The sequence below is a fragment of the Antedon mediterranea genome, chromosome 3, assembly GCF_964355755.1.
Source record: "Antedon mediterranea chromosome 3, ecAntMedi1.1, whole genome shotgun sequence".
NCBI lineage: Eukaryota > Metazoa > Echinodermata > Crinoidea > Comatulida > Antedonidae > Antedon > Antedon mediterranea.
This window is the reverse complement of record NC_092672.1, coordinates 34,278,675-34,300,370: the sequence shown is the minus strand read 5'-3', so window position 1 is coordinate 34,300,370 and position 21,696 is coordinate 34,278,675. Positions and strand designations below refer to the sequence as shown.

The 21,696-nt window shown below is 32.4% G+C and overlaps 1 protein-coding gene across 2 annotated transcripts; it reads right to left on the bottom strand.

Moving 5' to 3' along the window:
* Positions 1-833: 833 nt before the first annotated feature.
* Positions 834-21,361, bottom strand: LOC140045321 (NAD(+) hydrolase sarm1-like). 2 transcript variants are annotated; one of them, XM_072090173.1, is made up of 9 exons: positions 21,310-21,361; positions 18,924-20,088; positions 8,290-8,508; positions 5,896-5,978; positions 3,534-3,778; positions 3,210-3,366; positions 2,526-2,715; positions 1,709-1,830; positions 834-1,486 (listed from the first exon to the last, which is right to left on the bottom strand). In XM_072090173.1, the coding sequence occupies exons 2-9, from the start codon at positions 20,043-20,045 to the stop codon at positions 1,294-1,296; spliced, it is 2,331 nt and encodes a 776-aa protein (XP_071946274.1). In that variant the 5' UTR covers positions 20,046-20,088; positions 21,310-21,361; the 3' UTR covers positions 834-1,293. The 2 variants fall into 2 exon arrangements, with proteins under 2 accessions (XP_071946274.1, XP_071946275.1); XM_072090174.1 differs by lacking the exon at positions 21,310-21,361 and having other exon boundaries at positions 18,924-20,156.
* Positions 21,362-21,696: the final 335 nt, after the last annotated feature.

Below are 21,696 nucleotides of genomic sequence, written 5' to 3'. Positions count from 1 at the left end.
CAAGAACTTTTACATATAAAATACTACACGTTAAAATGTCTACACATTGGTTATTTTATAGTCTTAATTTAAGACTTGCAACCATAACTTCTTCTATCTTTAGGGGTTTTTAGTCTTTAAAAGAAAAGTATCATATTGAAATGCCAACCATGGCAATTTACATAATACAGTGTACAGTGTATTCATATAGTGGGGCCGACAGTGTTAAAGACCAACTTTATTGTTAAAGGCTAACGTTAGTGTTAACAGCTGGCTTAGTGTCAACAGGCTTAATGTTAAGGGCCAGCATTTAGGATCTAGCTTTAATATTTTATACATATATATAATATATACTTATATAAGAGTCGCTATCCAATCGAGTTCGAACAATACCATGAAAGCCCCAGTGGTCTAATGGTTAGGACATCTGCATATCAAGCAGGCGGTCCAAGTTCGAGTCTCGGTTGGGGCGACTTTTTCTCATTCTCACAGATTTCCTCATCTTTATCGTTTCAAATTAATTAATTAAATTTCAGTATATCACCGGGCGGTTTAGAATTAATTAATGTTCTTTGCCTGATTTGTTTATATATATATAATTATATATATAATACATACTAATCTCTCATAAACTAAATAGTATCTAGTTTTTAAAAGTATTAATTGTATCTTCTTGTATTTTTTTTAAATTTAAATTTATCTTCAGAATTAGCTTTGCAATTTAAAATTGATTTTGAGTTGCTTAGTTAATACTATATTGATTGTAGCACATCATAAATTTATAGCAACTTTAAACTATCAAACACAATACAGTGCAGTAAACTTCAAAAGAATAATTTTTTTTATGTCCCAAAGGTAACCTTGATATCACATAAACACACATAATGGTCAACAACACATAAAATAAACAAAAATAATAGGGTAACCCATTGGTCACATCCTGAAGTATAAATAAAATTATACTTTAAAACACTTTTTCTTAAAATGTATCTCAAAATTTGTAATCGCTTAATTACAATTTTCTTTTTATAAACTTCTCAAACACCTTCTAATGTCTATGATCCTAATGTAGAGTCAACCTTTCCAAAACCAGACATCCATAAACTAATCTGGGTTTAGAAAGGCCTGATTATTCAGAATGCAATTTGAATTTTTTTAATACTGTAATACCATAGGGATCATTACAAAATCCTGGAATATAAGAAAGTATTCGTTTTTTTAAAGAATCAAATTTTGAGAGAGTTGTCTGTACGTACACTGGTTATCAACAACAACAAACAAACGGGTAAAAAGTTACAAACTGCAGATGTGTTTTCAGTCACCGCAAGCACTACCGGTGCCGCTTCCGCTACTTTCTTTCCGTGTGCTACCACCATGGATGCTACTACCACCAACAGCCCCAGTCCGTATAATAGAAGCAACTGCTCCGAGTTGACCCATGTTTTCTTGACAGTGCAAGAACCTTTCGATTTTATCTATACAAGCCTCTTGATAATCATGGATCCATCTGTAAAATAGAAGATTGGCGGATTAGTCCATTATTGTATAGGGATATTCAATGAACTTTAATATTTTCATATCACGGCTCTCCCTCAGGAGAACCTATACTAGTGTTTGTTTATCCATATAAGTTAGGCATAACATAGACATTTATATCTGAAATTAACATTATTTAAATATTAGATATGTAAATGAACGAATACATGAATAAATCAATGAATGAACTCACTTAACACCGTTGAAGAAGCATATTGCTCTCATGTCCTCTGGTAATGTTTCTGGCTTTGGCCATCGAAAGTTATCAGTAACGGGAACAATGTTACATTTACTTTCCATGGCTGTTACTACCTCCTGTAACAAAAGGATCATAAATAATTAAAGATATATTATCACCCTGAAAAATAATTTTTCTACAATTTTTTTTTTTAATATGCCATATGTCACACAATCCAAACGCTGTATGGATGATACTTTATTTTTTTTTTTATATGCCATATGTCACACAATCAAAAACGTGATTGAAAAAAAATTATTCACCTGAAAGAATACTTAAATTGTCTGTCAGACCAGGGAGATACCTCCCTGGTCAGACAATGTTTTTTTGGTTAAAATTAACTGTTTATTTTGTCTTTTTATAAGTGAAATGATTATTTTTTCCCACAGAAGTGAATAACTTTATTAAAAGTGCAAAATGGCCGAAGTCTGATTTTATTAATCTTCATTTTTCATGATTTTGGGGGAAATTACATCTTTAAATATTTAAACAAATTGATGGTGTCAAAATGGGCTTTAACTTGGATGGTGCAAAAATGGGCCTAATATGGTGCATTTTAATTATTTTCTTTCATTTAATTTATTTTCTTTTTTTTTATAGTAAATTGTATAACTATTTATCATCATGTTGAATGTTGCATTGTATTGTTGGGGCTTTTTTTGTTTGACAAGCTTACGCATCTAACGACATCCCCAGTTATTTAACTGAATAAATGCGTGAAGAATTAACTTTTGGAACAGATGATAATGTCAAATTGGTTACATATTTATACCTTATGAACCCAATCCCTCTGAGCATGATCATCCATACATTTATCTAATGAGTTGGTTGAGAGAACGATGACAAAGTTGCGTGCACTACGAACGCTGTTCAGAAGGTTGTTGTCAAATTTGCCTGCCTCTAACTTTTCTACGTCAATGAAAACTGAGAAACCTCTGAGTTGTAAATGGACCTTAAGGAGACTGTAAGAAAGGTAAAAAGCAATGTACTGTATTAAACTGTACAATAGCTAATTTAACAATATTTAATAGAGTAGGACCCCCTATTAAGGGTACACCTTAGGGACTTAACAGGGTCTCCTAATAGGGGCATATCTGATAAATATATATTTCATCGGGTTTGTTGAGTGTCCTAATAACAATAATAAATACGATTGTTTTTTTGGATTTGGTTGTAAAAGGAGTGACCCCCAAATACTGTATAAAACAAATTAATAATAAAGTGGTAGCCATTAAAGAAGGTAGTTATGTGGTGCTAGAAAACTAATATAATACAACATTAATTGACAGTAGTATTCACCAAGTTTATAACATATTTAAATGTATTTGCAAACAGCCAATTGTGTCTACGAAAGGTCACGACTTATCCTTATACTTAAACCAACAAACTTAACAATCAAAATCTTGAAGGCATAATTGTTAAATAAACTTATAATTATAAAAAACATATTTAGAACCTTGCTAGCTGTGAGCCTGTGGCACGTCTGTAGCTGATGAAGACGTCAAGGGTCTTTTGTGGTTTTGCATCTGGGATGTCTTTTGGTATACCGGACGATTTCGTCTTTCTCAGAGGACTGTCAAAAACTCTAGGGTAGTCTTCTGGTCCAAAAGGCACTGTGAAGTAAGAATATATTGTTATGTTGCTTAAAATGGTATTAATTCTTTCTTTTTCAACACAACCCTATGTTATGCTGCAAACAGTTGGATATAACAGTTTTTCTCAACACAATAGAGAAAAAGAAAACAAAAACAATAATGCTGAATCTAAATTTAAATGGTACCTCTTCCTCCGGATATTTTGCGTGCATGCACTAAAATCTTCAGCCTGTGTACACCGTTCGTTATGCCAGCATCGCTCTTCAATATCTCATCTGTGACGTACGGTAGTAGACTCATATCCAGACCACTTTGTACCAGGTTGTGGACGTATTGTGGATACTCTGCGCCAACATTCTTCAGCCATTCGTGAAGTTCCCGATCTCCGCTATACGAGTTACTTTTAAGCACTGAAAGCTCTCGTATAAACCTATAAATATTATAGTACATGTAATTTTATTGTCTATATCTTTTGAGGTGTGTACTGCAGGAGATACTCCTGTTAAAAGAATATAAAGTAAAAGAAATTAATATTTAAAAACATGGTTAAAAGCATTGATAAATTATAAATAATAATTCTTTCCCTAGATCATAAGTAGTACTGTATCATAAATATAAATAAAGTGAATTCAATGTTGACAATGAAGATTAATTATAAATTTATTCTAAAATCTAATTGTTGTAATTGAGTTGATTTTAAATCGGTTGTAAATTAGTAAAACTTAAAATGTCAAAGACTAAGTTAAATTGTAATTTGTTATCTTAAGTTGAATTATAAATCCAAATGTTGATCTTACAATGAGTAGCCTAAGGCTGTTAATATTTAAATGCATATGGATATTAGAAAGTAATATTTAAACAACACTGTACATAGATCATTTTGATTATCTTCAATATTTAAAAAAAAAATTCAAATGAAATTAAACAAAATATCAGACTGCCTGAAAACTTAAAACCTTAAAATGTTTCTAGAACAAGCTTAAAAAAAAGTTAGTGAGTAAGAGTGAATTTATGTTTTATTTATAACTTAGAAAGTAAATAAAGAACATTCCAAGAATTGGATAAATATGTATTGTATGCAAATCAGTATCTGTCCATAATCAATGATTAACCACTACTAAAAATGGTATTTATGGTAGTATTAAAATGTTGATTATTTAGTAGATAAATTGCTACTGTACTTGAAAATGCTATAAAAAGTCCATTACCAGTAATGTGCTGCAGCTGTTCTGATTATGCACTTTATAATGTTAGATACCCACACACAAACAATATGGTGTACTGATAAATACTAAACATGAGACTTTATGTATAACATTATCATGAAACATATGAAAGGTCACAAGTATGAAACTGACCATAGGATGTTCAACCCAGTATGAAACTGACCATAGGATGTTCAATCTAGTATGAAACTGACCATAGGATGTTCAACATAGTATGAAACTGACCATAGGATGTTCAACCTAGTATGAACCATAGGATGTTCAATCTAGTATGAAACTGACCATAGGATGTTCAATCTAGTATGAAACTGACCATAGGATGTTCAATCTAGTATGAAACTGACCATAGGATTGATCAATTTAGTATGAAACTGACCATAGGATATTCAATCTAGTATGAAACTGACCATAGGATGTTCAATCTAGTATGAAACTGACCATAGGATGTTCAATCTAGTATCAAACTGACCATAGGATGTTCAATCTAGTATAAAACAGACCATAGGATGTTAAATCTAGTATGAAACTGACCATAGGATATTCAAACTAGTATGAAACAGACCATAGGATGTTCAATCTGGTATGAAACTGATCATAGGATGTTCAAACTAGTATGAAACTGACCATAGGATGTTCAAACTAGTATGAAACAGACCATAGGATGTTTAATCATACACATTTTTAATGTTAACTTACATCATATGTTCAGAATCAATGTTTGTCACACATTCATAATCATACACTGATATCAATTAGGCATTTTCATTGAAAATCATGATACCAAATGTAAATGGCATAATTGAATGTTTAAATGTACGTCATACACATGTACATACATACTGCTGGCAGTACAACATTAATGTTATTATTGCAGCCACACAATCAGAATGGGTTATCGCATAAATGCATGAGTAACTTTGCCAGATTATGTTAATTAGTTGGGTAATTGTGTGGGATTCTGCCGTATTGCATAATTTAAGAAACTTCATATTAGACCTGTTGATCTACATACTGTATTAATAATGTCGTCTGTTAATTGTACGTGTTATAATGTAAAATGCATTTGGATCCAAATGAAATTATTCCAAAAAAAATGTGATGTGGCCAAATATGTTAGTGATACAGTATGTCCCCCATATGGTAGTGATATGACATCATCATGTCCATATATGGACACATTTTTGGTCACATGAAGTTTGTTAGTGTAGAAAGAGCCTTATGATAGATTTTAACTATACCATTTAAATCTCTCAAATGCTTTCTTTACAGCACTTGTTGGACCAGAACAACCCTACCTGAGTTCAAATCCTACTGTACTCACTTTCGACACAAGATTGTACTTGATATACCAATGTCTTGTTTTAGTTCATCTGTAGAGATTGTCATTAATAGATTTCCATCAACCTATTAATCAGAAAAAGTTCAATAATAAATACAAGAAAAAATGTTTGGGTTAAGTTATTCTATAATGTATAGTAAAAATGTCTAGCTGTTGTTTCAACACCTATTGAACAAATGTATCATTTATAAACTCAATCAACTTATTTTTATACAGTCAAAAGTTTTTAGTCTGTCTGTTTAATTACATAGAGTATGATTTCGCCAAAAATGTCTTATTTTACAATATTATAGCCAAATCGACATCTAAAAGTAGTAATTGGAATTGATTGATTTAAATCACAAAACATGACCAAAATAAATTAACACTTAATTATTCAATTACCTTTACCTAATAACGAAGAATTTTAATAAAATAAATCACTGGAAATCATCTAATTATAGCGGTATAAATTATGACAATTGATATTCAAGTGTTGACATATATACATACTCTAAATCGCATTTATCAGGATTAATTTTATATTACGAACTTAAAGTGGTCACTTCAGGATTCATCCATTTGTGTACTTTAAAATGTAAACATTAAGAAATAAATTATTGAAATAAGGTACTTATTCTGTGTAGTATCAATATTGGGTTTGTTTTATAACACACAAATAACATATTATCAATTGTAAATATTCAAATGTAAATATCCCAAAAATATTCTAAGCTATATTAATCTACTATAGTAAGATTCGCTCAAAACTACAGTACTAAATATTGTATATTTATCCATTGCATTCAGTAATCAGTAATTTTAGCATTTTAAGACATTATATATACTTTGTAATTCTGCTTTATACTTTGTGATGCATGTTTTTGATCAATAAATATTGTGGATTTCAAAATGTATAATCATGGTATAAGGGTTTAAATAAAAAAAAGTGTGATGTGCCCAGATAATATCGCAGTGATATGTTCAAATATGGTAGTGATATGACATCACCATGTCCATATACTGTATGGGCACATAAGATTTATTTTTCACATAAAGTTTGATAGTGTAGACAGAGCTATACGATTCCACTGGAATTAATATTCTATGGTGAAAGAATGAATTATAATCAATGAATGTTCATGTTTATATGAATATAGAAAGATAATTAGGCTATGCTTAACATGGCTAGCCAAATAGACTGATTTTATTTGACATTGTTTCATCATTTTAACAGTAAATTTAAGGAATATTCAGAATTTAAAAGAACAAAATAATGTTCAATATTGATTTTACAAAATCTTTTTGAACAGTTCAGTACACAAAGAACTTCCTCCAGACCACCAATTTTTGCAAAATATGATTTTACAATAGAAAGTTTGAAATGTTGGTATGGGGCCACAAAGGACATTTCTCAAATATGTTGTCGTAATATATCAGGTAGTAAACTAATTATATATGTCTGTACTTTATTTTCCTATGATTTTCAAATTAAATCATGAATATCAAAAGGACTTTAGAGTATCTACGATATGCATGTATAATCAATATGATGTAATAGGATAGGAAGATGGCATTTCAGAGTTTATGAATATTGAACATTGAAGGTAAAAAGTTGACACCTTTAAGGTATTCAGTCAATACATAGAAATCCATACCGGAGCTTACAGGTCGTGACCTTTACTAGAACAACACGAAAATCATGTTCTACTGTAGCTGTGTTTATTACCAAGTTGGACATTCAAATATGCTCACTATGTAAAATAATATGTTGGCAAAAGAAAATTTCAAACAAATCCAAGAAAAATATGTGTGCTAGCATTCTTACATCATCATGTTGATAAAATTAACACACATTAGCCTTCTGTCTACACTATCAAACTAGTTTGACAAAAAAAGTATGATGTGCCCAAATATGATAGTTATAAGCCCAAATATAGTAGTGATATGACATCATCATGCCCATATATGGGCACATCACATTTTTGTTGTCAAACTAGTTTGATTAGCAAAGACAAAGCTAATTAGCATTGTACACTTTTACATCATCATGATAAAATTAAAAATAAAACACACAGGCATATACTTAGTATAGTTTCTCAACATTCATTTGGCTTAATATTCGTTAAAAAGCATTTTGGAAGACATGGCATATCAGAGAGCTAGAGTCTGCTTGTATGTTTTTTTCTTAAATTTCATACGCATTCAACAGCGAGTAACTTGCCAATTACAGGATGGCTAACTATAATTTATCGTGCTTTTACTTAGTCTTAGGGAGTGGAGTTGAAAGAATCGTAAGTAACAATCCTGGCACTAGGACAGGATTGAACTCTGAACCTTTGGATTGTAAGGCAACCACTAAGCTACAGCTCCACTATACTGTATACTAAATCAAACCTTATTTTTCTTGAAATTCTCCGAATAATCTTCAAAACCGTTCCTATCAACCCAAAGTCCAACTTCATCTAGAGACCAACTTGAGATATTGTAGCTTAGCTTATCTGGGATATCTTCTCCGATGACAGTCAACGCTTGCTGAGCAAATGACGAGGCTATCTCGGTGTTCGATGCCGCTAGTTTGCGTAGAGGTTCGATTGCACCAATTACATAGAAAATCTGAAGAATAATTAAGAAAGAAATAAATAAATGATATCATCAAAATAGTAATACCTCTGACATTAGACACAAATTAGAAGGAATACAATCTGACATTAAACACAAATGAGAGGCACATGACAAGATAAATAATTGCTACAAAAAAAAGTAATAATTATCAAAACAATGCCTCTATAAAGTTTAATTGCAAGTAATAAAATGTAAATTATGAGCTTTAAATTTGATGAAATATTAATAAAGACAAGTTTTATGTTGTCAAATACCAATAAAAAACATATTGAATGTATTATTCATTTATTCATTAGTTACTTATGAATGACCAATTTATTCAAAAGTAATTTTATATAGAATATTTCTGCCCTTTTATATTATTTAAAATAAAATAAATAAACAAAACAACATTAGAACTGTCTAAACAAATTTGTATTGTCAAATATGGTATTAAAATTAATTTAATGGCAGGTGGTTCACACTATTTTACTACAGTAACTTAGCCTCAACATATAATATTAAATCCCCAGACCCCTCCTGCCCCGACCCACCCACTCCATAACATTAACAATCCAATTGGTGCCCTGCTCATCTCACTGTGTTTTGCATTTATGAACAATTTTCCAGAATCCAAGGTGGAATTGGTGTTAATAACATCGCTTTAATTGTGTGTATGAATTCGTCTGATCTCTAAATTCCCTGACAATTTCTATCTCAGTGATACTAATTGATCCCAGTGGAAAGGAGATGGCTAGCAACGTTGATAGCTAGGTTAATAATTAACATACAATTAATGAAGGACAGGGTACAATTCTGGACACTTCACGTTATTTTTTATCATAGAAATAATATAGAAAACTAAAAATGAATGCAGTACCAGTATTAATATTGTATACACAAAATAAACAAAATAAAAAAACTTTTAAAATATATATATATTATATTATTATTAAGAGATGTTTACTATCCTATATAACTTAAATTTAATGACAACAAATATTGACATTTCGGAACCATCGTGGATCTTTTTCATCCTTATATTTTATTTTAAAGAAAAGATTGTAAATGAAAAATCAAGTGGCCGTATTCACCATTCACACTTTGGCTAAGGGAAACACTGTACCCTTAAAATAAAACAAATCTCCTATCTAAATGAATACAATTTAAGGGAAATACTTAAATATTTATTGAGTTAAGTGAAATACCAGGAAAATATCTCACTTACTGTAATTGGTGAATACAGCCACTGGTCTTTTACAATTTGTACAATATACACACAAAAAAAAACCCCAATTCATAAAACCTTATTGGAATGATGTAAAAGGTTTGTTATCAAACTGGAAATTAGTTTAAACTTGTTTTAGTTTAGTTTCTCTTTGATTTCCAAGTACACCTACATTAAGTTCAAAAAATTATAATACTAATCAAAACATATCATTTGTAAAAGGAAGACGCAAGTGATTAAAACAAGTGGTGAAAAAACACAGATATTCCTGCAACATGATATTGTTTGTAGCCATTTATTACAGGTTTAATGTCATAAAAACAGACAAAAATCATTAATATTGAAACAAGGAAGAAAAATTATTAAAGGTATCTCAATTAAAAAGGTAATTTATTAAATATTACCGTAATATAGTTCACAATAGCCTTGAAATAATAATAATAATACAGTTTTTGCTTTTGGTTTTGTTGAGATAAACATAAGTTTTGACAGATGGAGTCCTAACTCTGCTTAAAAAACTGGACTTGGAACAACCTCACACTAATCATCTGAAAAGTGAGCCATAGCCGGCCGACCTTGGCTCATAGTAAGCCCTAAAGAGGAGGTGGGCTTATACCAGAATCTCATTACAACTATGGAATAAAAAAAGCCAACCCATTAGATATTGCCAGTTAGAAATAATATAGTACAACATTAATAATAACTCTGCCTCTTTGTATTTAAGCTCACTGTATGAGGCGACATGATTCTATACGAGACAGACATTATTAATTATCTTTTAAAATCTCTGTTTTAATAATTACAAATCTAATCAACAGATGTAAAATATTAAACCATATTTAGAAGGGATAATGTCCAATTACATATTCATCCACTCTGCCTCATTCAAATCAAATGCATTCACTCAAAAACATTACATAACACTAGTGTATGTGATCTATGGATAACAATTAAACTGTTATGTAACACGCATCAAAGAAGAATCTCTGTACTCTCTGTAGGCCGTGTCACCTTGGGTGTCCGTGGTAAATTGAATTCATTAATAATATTGATGTCAAATAAACTAGAGTGTTGTTAACTGCAGAGAAAAGAGTGAACATGGTGTCTAATTCTATTAGAGCTTTATCTATTGAAAGATTGAAAATGTAAATTTGTCATTGTTAGTTAAAGCCCCATTCCCTACGTTTTTTAGATCTAATTTAAGATCACAAACTATATTTAATGTAAAAATAATACTATATGGTCCTATTGCGGTAACTATTTAACTAACTATAAATCGATTCTAATAATTATAGCGGCCCGCTATAAATCCCAAAATGCATTGCGCGCGGATTGATATTTTTGTTTTTCACCTGTAATTCGCCCACTTTTCGATCGATCGTGAAGCCAAAACAAATGGAAGACTCCTAACTTTTCAGCGAAAATACCGGGTTTTCCCCAATTTGTATCAACGGAGTCTGGCAAAAATAGAAAGACAATTATTCCAGCAACTATACAACGTCAGGCTAGGTATATAGCTAGCGTACGATGTTCGTACGTTATCGATGTTTACCAGCTAGACCTACAAAACTAAGCCTAGCTAGGCTAGGCCTAAGACCGTCCATGAGAGGTCGATCGCCGCGAGCTACAGTACTTAGGTAGTGCATTGTTTCTCACTTTTTATCATAATTTACCATAAAACGTACATTTAAGACAAGGAATGACATGGTTTAATGTTTTTAAAGTGATATATATGTATTATTTTTCAAAAAACGTCCAAAATTGCAGGGAAGGGGTCTTTAAATACGATTTCACCGCAATGTTAACTAGATGCTACATTATGTTTAAAAAGTATGTGGACTAAAATATATCATCATTTTTATAAGAGCTTTTCAGAGCAGAATGGATTAAAGTCCTTGAAACATCTCCGACCAAAAATGATATGGTTTATAACATAATGGGGTACAGTAAAGCAAGAATGAAAGGAAAAGAAAGAATGACAGGGGAAAGGAAAAATAAAAGGGGAATACTGAAAAAAGAAAGCAAAAACTAAAGAGGAAGGCAAGAAGAAAAGGATACAGCAAGTACAAAAGCAAGAAATTGCCTCGATAGATGTGCAGTACTAGGTTCTTTAAAGTGCACATATGGTTTATAGTCCTTATCCGAGAAGACTCATTCTACCACCAGAACCATGGAGCGGGTGAGCCTCAAACCCTTACCGACAATAATGGAGCTTACGTAAAAGTAAGGATCCACTGTCTTATTCGCTCGGCCACTCACTCGAAAGCAAGAATGACAACAAGATTGACATGGATAAAGAAAAGCGGGAAGGATAAGTAGTTAAATCAGCTACTTACTCATAGTTCTAGCACTTTATACTTTATGTAACTCGTCTTATTGTTGTACACCATTGTATGCAAAGCAATATTAAAATCACTTCCATATTTAGATAAAGTTTAATTGTATCCTTCTCCTAAAGGCTATATCATTATGAGGGCTGATGTGATGATAGGCTATCATTTAATATTCATAAACAAAGAGTAAATGAATAGCACTGGTAATTACAACCTCAAGCCAATGTACTTTAGGATTAATTTAAAATCAATATTCAAATATCAAATATTAATATTCATCTCAAATCTTAATTTAATATATTCAAAGTTAAGTCTAAGATTCAGGACTCGAAATTCACGCTAGCAAACTAGCATTTTGCTAGTAGATTCTTGTTAATTGCTAGTTGAAAATTTCAAAACTAGCAAATGTTTGCTAGTGTAATTTTTGAAAAAATACGTACTTTTTAGCTTAGCCACGGCTAGCCGCCAATCGAATGTCGACAACGGCTAATAGGAACCAATTTGGTGAAAACAATTGTTTCATTTACACGCCGCCAATTTACGTCAAGGAAACGCGAATAGCACCGTGAATCATGTGGTAGCATAGTTGTTAACGATGTGCATTATAAACAGCAAGCTATTCCCCCAACACAAAAGCATGTGCATTTAGTACGTCGCTAAGGATTACATCATCAGTCACGTGATTACAGAATACGCGATTATCAATTTAGGGATTTAACGAAATAAATATTTTGCCTACACAGTGGTCGAAGCGCGTATTTAATAGATTCGTAAATAGTAAACACCCCCCACTTAATGGACTTTTCCAATTTTGTTTATGATCTCGCGCTCGAGAAGAACGTCTCCTCGGCACACCACGAGGTCCTGTTGTTTGTGCGATGGATTTTCTTATGCCTATTGTTTACCTGTGGAATTAAATTACACACACTTTCGCATCACAACTTTAATTACTGATTTACACAGCAATGGGCAAAGGATTCATCAAAGAAGAATACGTTGAATAAAAATTCACTTAAGAAATGCCGTAAGCTGTTTTCAAACTATTGATCAGCCCACTATTATTCCAACATCATGCCTCTCGTGCGATAGGGAATTTCCTGGATAGAGAGACGAGTGGAGCGCGAGAGACGGCGGAGTGAGGCGGGCGTAGCTTGGACGGATTAGTTAGGGCCTACCAATTTCGCTCGGTGGCAATTAAATTTAATGTTTTAATTACGTCTGGATATAATCAATATAAAACTCAGTTTTGTCATCGGCAATAATATTTTATACATAGGCCTAGTCAATTTTGTTCCGCTTCAAATTTTAAAAGTTTGATGTTTCGACCTAAAAAAAAGTGGGCCGAAACGTCTCGGGACGAATCGTCCATCGGCCGAAACGCCCTTGATTTGGCAAGCGTGAAAACATGTCTTGATTTTTTTTAATTTGGCTAAAAAGGGTACTACTACTACAGCTTTGCTTAGCTAGCTAGGCCTACACCTAAAAGCTAGGCCTATAGGTCTACACCTAAATAAATTCAGATTTGTGTAGAATTTAACTATTTTACCGAAAAAAAAATTGTGATTGCTAGTTATGCTGCTGATTTTGCTAGTTAATTTTTTTACAACTAGCAAAGTTTGCTAGTCGAAAAAAAAGTAAATTTCGAGCCCTGAGATTTAATTTAATATATCAGAATATATAGAATTATAATTATTTATATTTCAAATATTATTATTCATCTCAAATCCTAAATTAGAATATAGTGTTATAATTACCTAATTTGATACATATTCAAAGTTAATTCTAAGATTGAATTCAATACAGTATTACAATATAGTTTTGTAATTATTCAAGATTATATAAATGTATTACAATTGTGACTAAGAAATATTTATTTGTCCAGGAACAAACATTTTGAGTTGATTAAATTTCTGTGGAGTGCAAGATAAACTTCACAATTTTCAATACAAACAGAACACACATTATCTTCTATGTTGGATTGCCTACCGTATATATTTCAACAGTCTAGGAGTTTTCAGAAGTCGTGCACGATAACGATTTGTAAACCCATCAGTTTACGATTGCATCGGTTATTTACGATAATCTCACTTGGTCACCGGCAGACAGATATGAGTTTTTCAAGGTCGCATTGCATTACGATTAATACTGAATTATGGGTAATTACGATCAAGTAGTATTATGATGAGGATTGTCAGTACATCTTACAGTACTGTAGATTGTCCCATGTATGAAAAACTCCAAAATCAATTAAAATATTACAATCTCAGTGTCCTTTATTCAAATCCTGGTACCAGGATTTTTGTTTATCACTAATTCCAAATTCAATAAAATTATCCTAATGTAGAATTATACAAACACCAGCGTTTAAGAAGAAGAAATATATAATATAAAGGATTAGTAACAATAATATAGTCACAAAAAGAACATTTTCATAAATTCTCACTCTGACAGATTACAAGATCACATAGATTTTATTCGTATTGAACTTGTCTAGTCATGCGTGCAAAATATAAACACGTACATTTAACATACAACATACTGACTAACCTCTGTAATTGGAACTATTTTTTTTTCTTATGGTAAACTGCATCAAGATTTGTTCTCGCGTCTTAAAATAAATATCTACAGTCGAGCACCAATAAAATGAACTTTGTCCTAATAATGATATAGTCTAAGTCGGAGCAAGTTAATCGCTGGAGTGTGACAAAGAATACTTTTCATTTGTAGAAAAACATATGGCTGTTGACTAGAACTTAACAGACAAGCCAGGAGAAAATATCACAAAATGGAACTAAGAAATCACATCACTATAATGATCCTCAGATTTGACAGTACCTCAAAAAATAATTTCTTTAAAACAAGACTTTCGCTTCAGGGTAATTGTAATGCAAAAGATAGGACATCAAATTAAGTTCAGCACTTCTTTTCACTACTTTTAGGCCCTGGGACCCCCACCCAACCATTTCAAAATCCTGGATCCGCCACCACTGCTCTTAAGTAAAAATGTGTTCTATTGTATGTACAGATTTTTTCTTTAAAAAAAGATGATCGCTTTCCAGGCAGATTTTCTCTCCTTAAAGCCCCCTTCCCTACGTTTTTTACATCTAATTTAAGATCACAAACTATATTTAATGTAAAAATACAGTAATACTACATGGTCCTATTGCGATAACTTTTTTCGTCTTTAAACGGTTAAAAATGTAAAAAATAAGTTGATTCTAATAATTATAGCGGCCCGCTATAAATCCCAAAATGCATTGCGCGCGGATTGATATTTTTTGTTTTTCACCTGTAATTCGCCCACTTTTCGATCGATCGTGAGGCCAAAACAAATGGAAGACTCTTAACTTTTCAGCGAAAATACCGGGTTTTCCCCAATTTGTATCAACGGAGTCTGGCAAAAATAGAAAGACAATTAATGCAGCAACTATACAACATCAGGCTAGGTATATAGCTAGCGTATGATGTTCGTACGTTACCGATGTTTACCGGCTAGGCCTACAAAACTAAGCCTAGCTAGGCTATGCCTAAGACCGTCCACGAGAGGTCGATCGCCGCGAGCTACTTAGGTAGTGCATAACTGTTTCTCACTTTTTATCATAATTTACGACAAAACGTACATTTAAGACAAGAAATGACATGGTTTAATGTTTTTAAAGTGATATATAGGTATTATTTTCCAAAAAACGTCCAAAATTGCAGGGAAGGGGTCTTTAAGCAAATTTGTTTTGGCAAAGTTGAACCTGATTCATCTGAACAAATTCTATTGTATGAATATTGTCTCGTATTTTAATCAGTAAGGTATTACACCAAATCAATATAAAGAATAATTTCTGAGAATAAATTAAAGGAAAAGACTTCAAGTCTCTCCCAAGGATTTTCCCTAAAGACGCAGTATTAACAACATTTTGGAATTACTATACTTTAAAAATTCTCATTATTTTATAAATCTGAAAATGGCGCCGGAGGGAACGAAGATGGTAAACATGTTAATGAACAAGACAAATGTGTTAGCAAATATGATAGTGTTATTGTTTCTAGTAAGATATAATCTAAACAGACTTTCTTAATATGTTGATTAGCAAAAAAAACACCTTAGTCATCATAACCTGTGATTAGAAAAGGAACGTCAACCTTTTGCAGGCAGCAATAAAGAGAATAGATATTAATTTGTCAAGCTTTATATGATGATGATGATGATGATGATGATGATGATGATGATGATGATGATGATGATGATGATGATAATGTCTGATTTAATGATGTTCTGATGATGATAATGATGCTTATGATAATGATAAAGATGATTATGATGATGATGTTGGTGATGAAGATGATTATGATAATGATTGATTAAGATGATGATTATGATGATGATGATTAAGATAATGATGATTATCTCTGATTATGATGTTCTGATTATGGACAAAAATGCTTAACAAATAAATATCCTTTTTATATTTATGGGGGGAAAATATAATTTTTAATGAAAGATTCACTGGCAGAATGTTTTAAAACCTATGTTAATGTACAGTTACAATAATTGGGTTGAGATACAGTATGGCAAATCATGAATTTCTTACAATTTGTCGATTCTCCAAGCAGTTTAAATTACATTTTAAACAACAACAGTAATAATTTACAATTTGTCCTTGATATTGCGCTAAGTAATTTTTGTCTATGTTTTTATCTGTTACTGCAACGTATGACCTTTTCAGTTGAATAATTCATTTGCACCAGCTGAAAAAACATGAAAATTAAACTTATTCTAATAAACAGCTAAACATAACATTTTTCATGACTTATTAATGTAGAATGATTGATAATTCAAGGTTTTTAACACTTGTTCCTGGTTTTAAAATAAACACTTTTTATTTAATTAGTTTGTGTTGTCAGAATATTAATTTTTTGCTAATAATAATATTTCCAACAAAAATTGTTTTTAAAGGTTAATCTACAAGGTGTTATTTTGGGGTTTTTTCGCACACGGTACCTAAACTAATTTCCAAAATGATCGTCAATAAAACCCGATAATAGTATTGTTTGTATTTCTTTTCCTTTTACTTATTTTTCTGTGTGTTTTGAGAGAGCTGACTGTACTGTACTAATTTTAGACGTTTAATTTTAGAGACAGGCATTTATTAGTACATGATGGAATTCTCAAAATGTTGATTTCACATAAAACACTTTCAAAATACCAGTGTCAACAGTGGATTTATACCATTTAACATTTTTTCATAATGTAGCTCTGTGCCACCATAAAAAGTTTTTTTAGACTATGTCGTCTGACATCAACCTTCCTTCTATCAAGACTGTCTCACTCTCTGTATATGAGTGAGATTTTTTGAAAATTATGGGAGGGATCCTCAAGGAGTTGATGTGATATAATAACCCACAGATAACTACAATTAAGGCCAAATGGTCGTAATGATCTTGTTTATTGTACACTGCTGCATAGTAGAATTGAACTGCAAGTAAACAGTAGTACACTTCCTCCTTGGGGATATCTCTATTCAGGCAACACCCCCATAGAGGGATACATGTCAATGAACAGTAACATTTTAGGGGGGGGGGGGGGAGATGAATACTGTATACAGTATCTTTGTATCTTTTAAAACTATGGCCAATCTCATAGGAGAACGTACCCTATAAAGGAACCTGAAACAATGGACTTAATTATTTGACAATTTTGCATAATAATTAATTCCATTAGAATATTAATCATCTTTTATCTATATTACTATAAACATGCTATTCAGTGGTCTATGATGTCTATGCAAACTGATTGAACTTTGTACATAATTTATGTTTAAACTCTCAGTACATACACACAGTATGAGTGGACATATCAATGATTCACACATTGAGCCAAATCTGTAAAATCGATCAACTGAAAACGATATTTCATATCTAATTACAATCAACAGTACTTCCTCCTTCCTCATTTATTGATTTTTGGAAAATCAAAGATTATTTTACTAAAAAAAAAAACAATAGTGAAAGATGAAAGCTACTACTGTGTACTGTACAGCATAGTTTGGTTTATATTAGATACAGTACTCTTTGATTTTTACTATATTTAAAGATATTTTCAACTCTTTTTTACAGTAAAATTAATACCCTTTTCTCTCTTAGCTTAACTGCGTACTGCAGTCTGTGCATGCCAGTTTATGAAACACATGTCCAAAAAGTGAGAATAAAATACAGTTCGAATACTGGATGTTGTAGTATATTTTGTCACACACAAGAGCCATTTGAAGTTAAAATATTTTGATTTTTTTTTAATTGTACGGTTTAATAATATTGAATATTCAGTATCGCAATTGAATGAAATTGACTTGATTTGTAGGCCTAGTTAGTAATATTGAAAATTTGGGGAATATGTTGTCATATTGTACAGTGATTACAGCACTGAACTCAGCAGCCTGAGCGTATATTCAATGCAGAAATACAGTATGCAAATTAACAAAAATCAATGTTCCAGAAGAAATTCAGTCTTGCATAGATTTATCAACATTACTAGACAAAAATGAGTGAACGGTAATTTGTTTGATTAGAACATTTTTTTAGGTTTAAGTTGTGTCAGTTGTGAGAAATGGGTTTGAAAAAATGGTTTTTTTTTTAGAAACACAATAACTGAATAATAATAAACATTGTATGAATGAGACTGAATTTCTTCCCCGAAACCTCGACTAAGAAATACCGTGGTGTCCGGCGGGGGATAGTTTATTACCATTAGTTAGTGTCTAATGTACAATAATATACATTATAATATAAATATTGTTTATTATTATTATTATGAATTATTATATTTAATCTATTAATTCAAGAATGTAATATTTACAATAAATAAAAAAAAAACTTACCTCTGTTCTTGCTTGTTCAACTTTGATCCTCGCCTCCATCGCAAAGTGAAATGCCGCAAGACATTGTGCTTCTCTTCGTTCACACATCAACATCGGAATCAAAAGTCGTAACCATCCTTCAGACCTCCCTTGAGCATGTGCCTTGTCACTCTTGGCAAAACCATCAGGGTTATGCGACGTTACGAAAGGTTCCACTAAATCTAACGTACCGGAGTTGACAACAGCGCGTTGTATATCACTGTTTGCCGCAAGAGTACATATAGCCAATAACGCATAATACCGAATACTATTATCTTTGTTAAATGCAAGTGGGAATAACCACTCCGGGCCTTTCTGCTCGATCATCCTCTCCTGGTTCACCGGCCCGCCGAACATCGCGCAATTGCATAACCCAGCAGAGCAGTGGCGAAGCGTAATAGTGTCCGTCGATCTACAATTAAACAACATGCTATGAAGTCCTCCGCATTCTATCACTCGCGTACACGTAGTCGGCGAATGTTTAAATAAGTTCTCTATAATCCCCATGCCTATCTGTATCAACTTCGGATCGTCTCTACTGCATGCTAGCTGTACGACTTTTTCTACTCCGCAATCCACAAGATAATCCCGATTCGAAGCTATCATAACTTGTTCAAGAAGCTGTGCTCCGGCTAACTGCATATCTTTATCGGTGCATGAGCATTTGGAAAGCACAACACTGAGAGCGCCATCTTCCCGTAAAACGTTACTTATGGCGTATGCAAGATCGCGGCCGTATTTTGGTATACTCCACGCTTCGTCTACCATATCATACAAGCCGTTTAATGCTTCTAAATTATCCTTTCTGTCCTCTGCCATCAATTTCTCAATTAATTCTCTTGTCTGGTTCAACATCACTATCATCTTCGAACGACCTTCTTCACCCGGAGAACCCGGCGTGCAAGGAACTGACATTTTCCAGTTGATTTTATTACCACTTCCTACAGAAAAACTAACAGCTCGTTCGGACTCCCTGGAATAAACGGCGGAATTCTGATTACTGTTTTGAATTGCAACTCCGTCTTGTTGCTCTACTGGCAAATACTCTTGACTTGCGTTACGAACACTTCCAGCTTTTCGGCACGCAGCACATTTGTTGCCCATCCAGATAGTAGTCAGATGCGACAATAAATTAGTAAATCATATTCTGGAATGAAAAATCTCTTTTTAAATTTGTCATTCATAGTTATAATAATAAATAGTAATGAAAGGCATGTAGCTTATCAGCCATTTACTGATACTTTCAATTATTGGTTGCTACCGTAGTCATAGTAGATGAACATTAAAGCCCCATTCCCTACGTTTTTTAGATCTAATTTAAGATCACAAACTATATTTAATGTAAAAATAATACTTTATGGTCCTATTGCGATAACTTTTTTCGTCTTTAAACGGTTAAAAATGTGAAAAATAAGTCGATTCTAATAATTATAGCGGCCCGCTATAAATCCCAAAATGCATTGCGCGCGGATTGATATTTTTGTTTTTCACCTGTAATTCGCCCACTTTTCGATCGATCGTGAGGCCAAAACAAATGGAAGACTCCTAACTTTTCAGCGAAAATACCGGGTTTTCCCCAATTTGTATCAACGGAGTCTGGCAAAAATAGAAAGACAATTAATGCAGCAACTATACAACGTCAGGCTAGGTATATAGCTCGCTTACGATGTTCGTACGTTACCGATGTTTACCAGCTAGGCCTACAAAACTAAGCCTAGCTAGGCTAGGCCTAAGACCGTCCACGAGAGGTCGATCGCCGCGAGCTACTTAGGTAGTGCATGTTTCTCACTTTTTATCATAATTTACCATAAAACGTACATTTAAGACAAGGAATGACATGGTTTAATGTTTTTAAAGTGATATATATGTATTATTTTCCAAAAAACGTCCAAAATTGCAGGGAAGGGGTCTTTAAATTAATATTTGTCACCAAAATATGATAAAGTTTAAAAAAGGTTCAAATTTTATTTTTAAATTATAATTTAATGCCTCATTACAGACAGTATAGCTATAGTACCTACTATAAACCTGTGGAAAAAAATATAGCCTATAGGCCTCGGCCTCAGTCTAAATTAGCATTTTTATTTAAGGCTTGAAGTTTATTGTGCTCAACGAACACTGAAATTTCATATACCTAGGTCTACTATATGTTTTCACCTGTGTGTCCAGTTCTCCTCTCCAAAATAGGCCTCTCTTAGCACTGAACCGGCTCTTCAACTCAACCTCACTCGAGGCCTAGGCTTAGTTAGGTATATTTGATATAGTAGCAGCAACAATACCACTTATTTAAATACATTACCAATACAAATGGTCATCATAATATATTTTACTCACTGCATAATAATCATGTATCAAACAATCAACATACCCGATCAAAACTGCACTTAATCATCAGTGGTTTTTCCAACCGGCAATCCGTCCGATCCGATGAAAATGTGTGTGGTGTGGAATTTTTTTTCTCTGTGGGCGGTCCCAGGGACCAAAAATTAAAACATCAAAAAACGTGGTTGTAAAAAAACATTAAATACTTCCAAAAAAACGTTGAACAAATAACAATAGAGAGTGTACAACATAAATAAAAAATAAACTGAAACTGAATCATTACCCTAAATTCACAAAGTACAATAAATTATTCCAGAAAATAAATTTTACATTTCTTTTCATCAAATGAATATTCATTATATTACATAGCTAGCTGCTCATCACGCCCCTTTACAAAAGAGGGCAGCAGACATTATTTCATTGTGAACTTTTT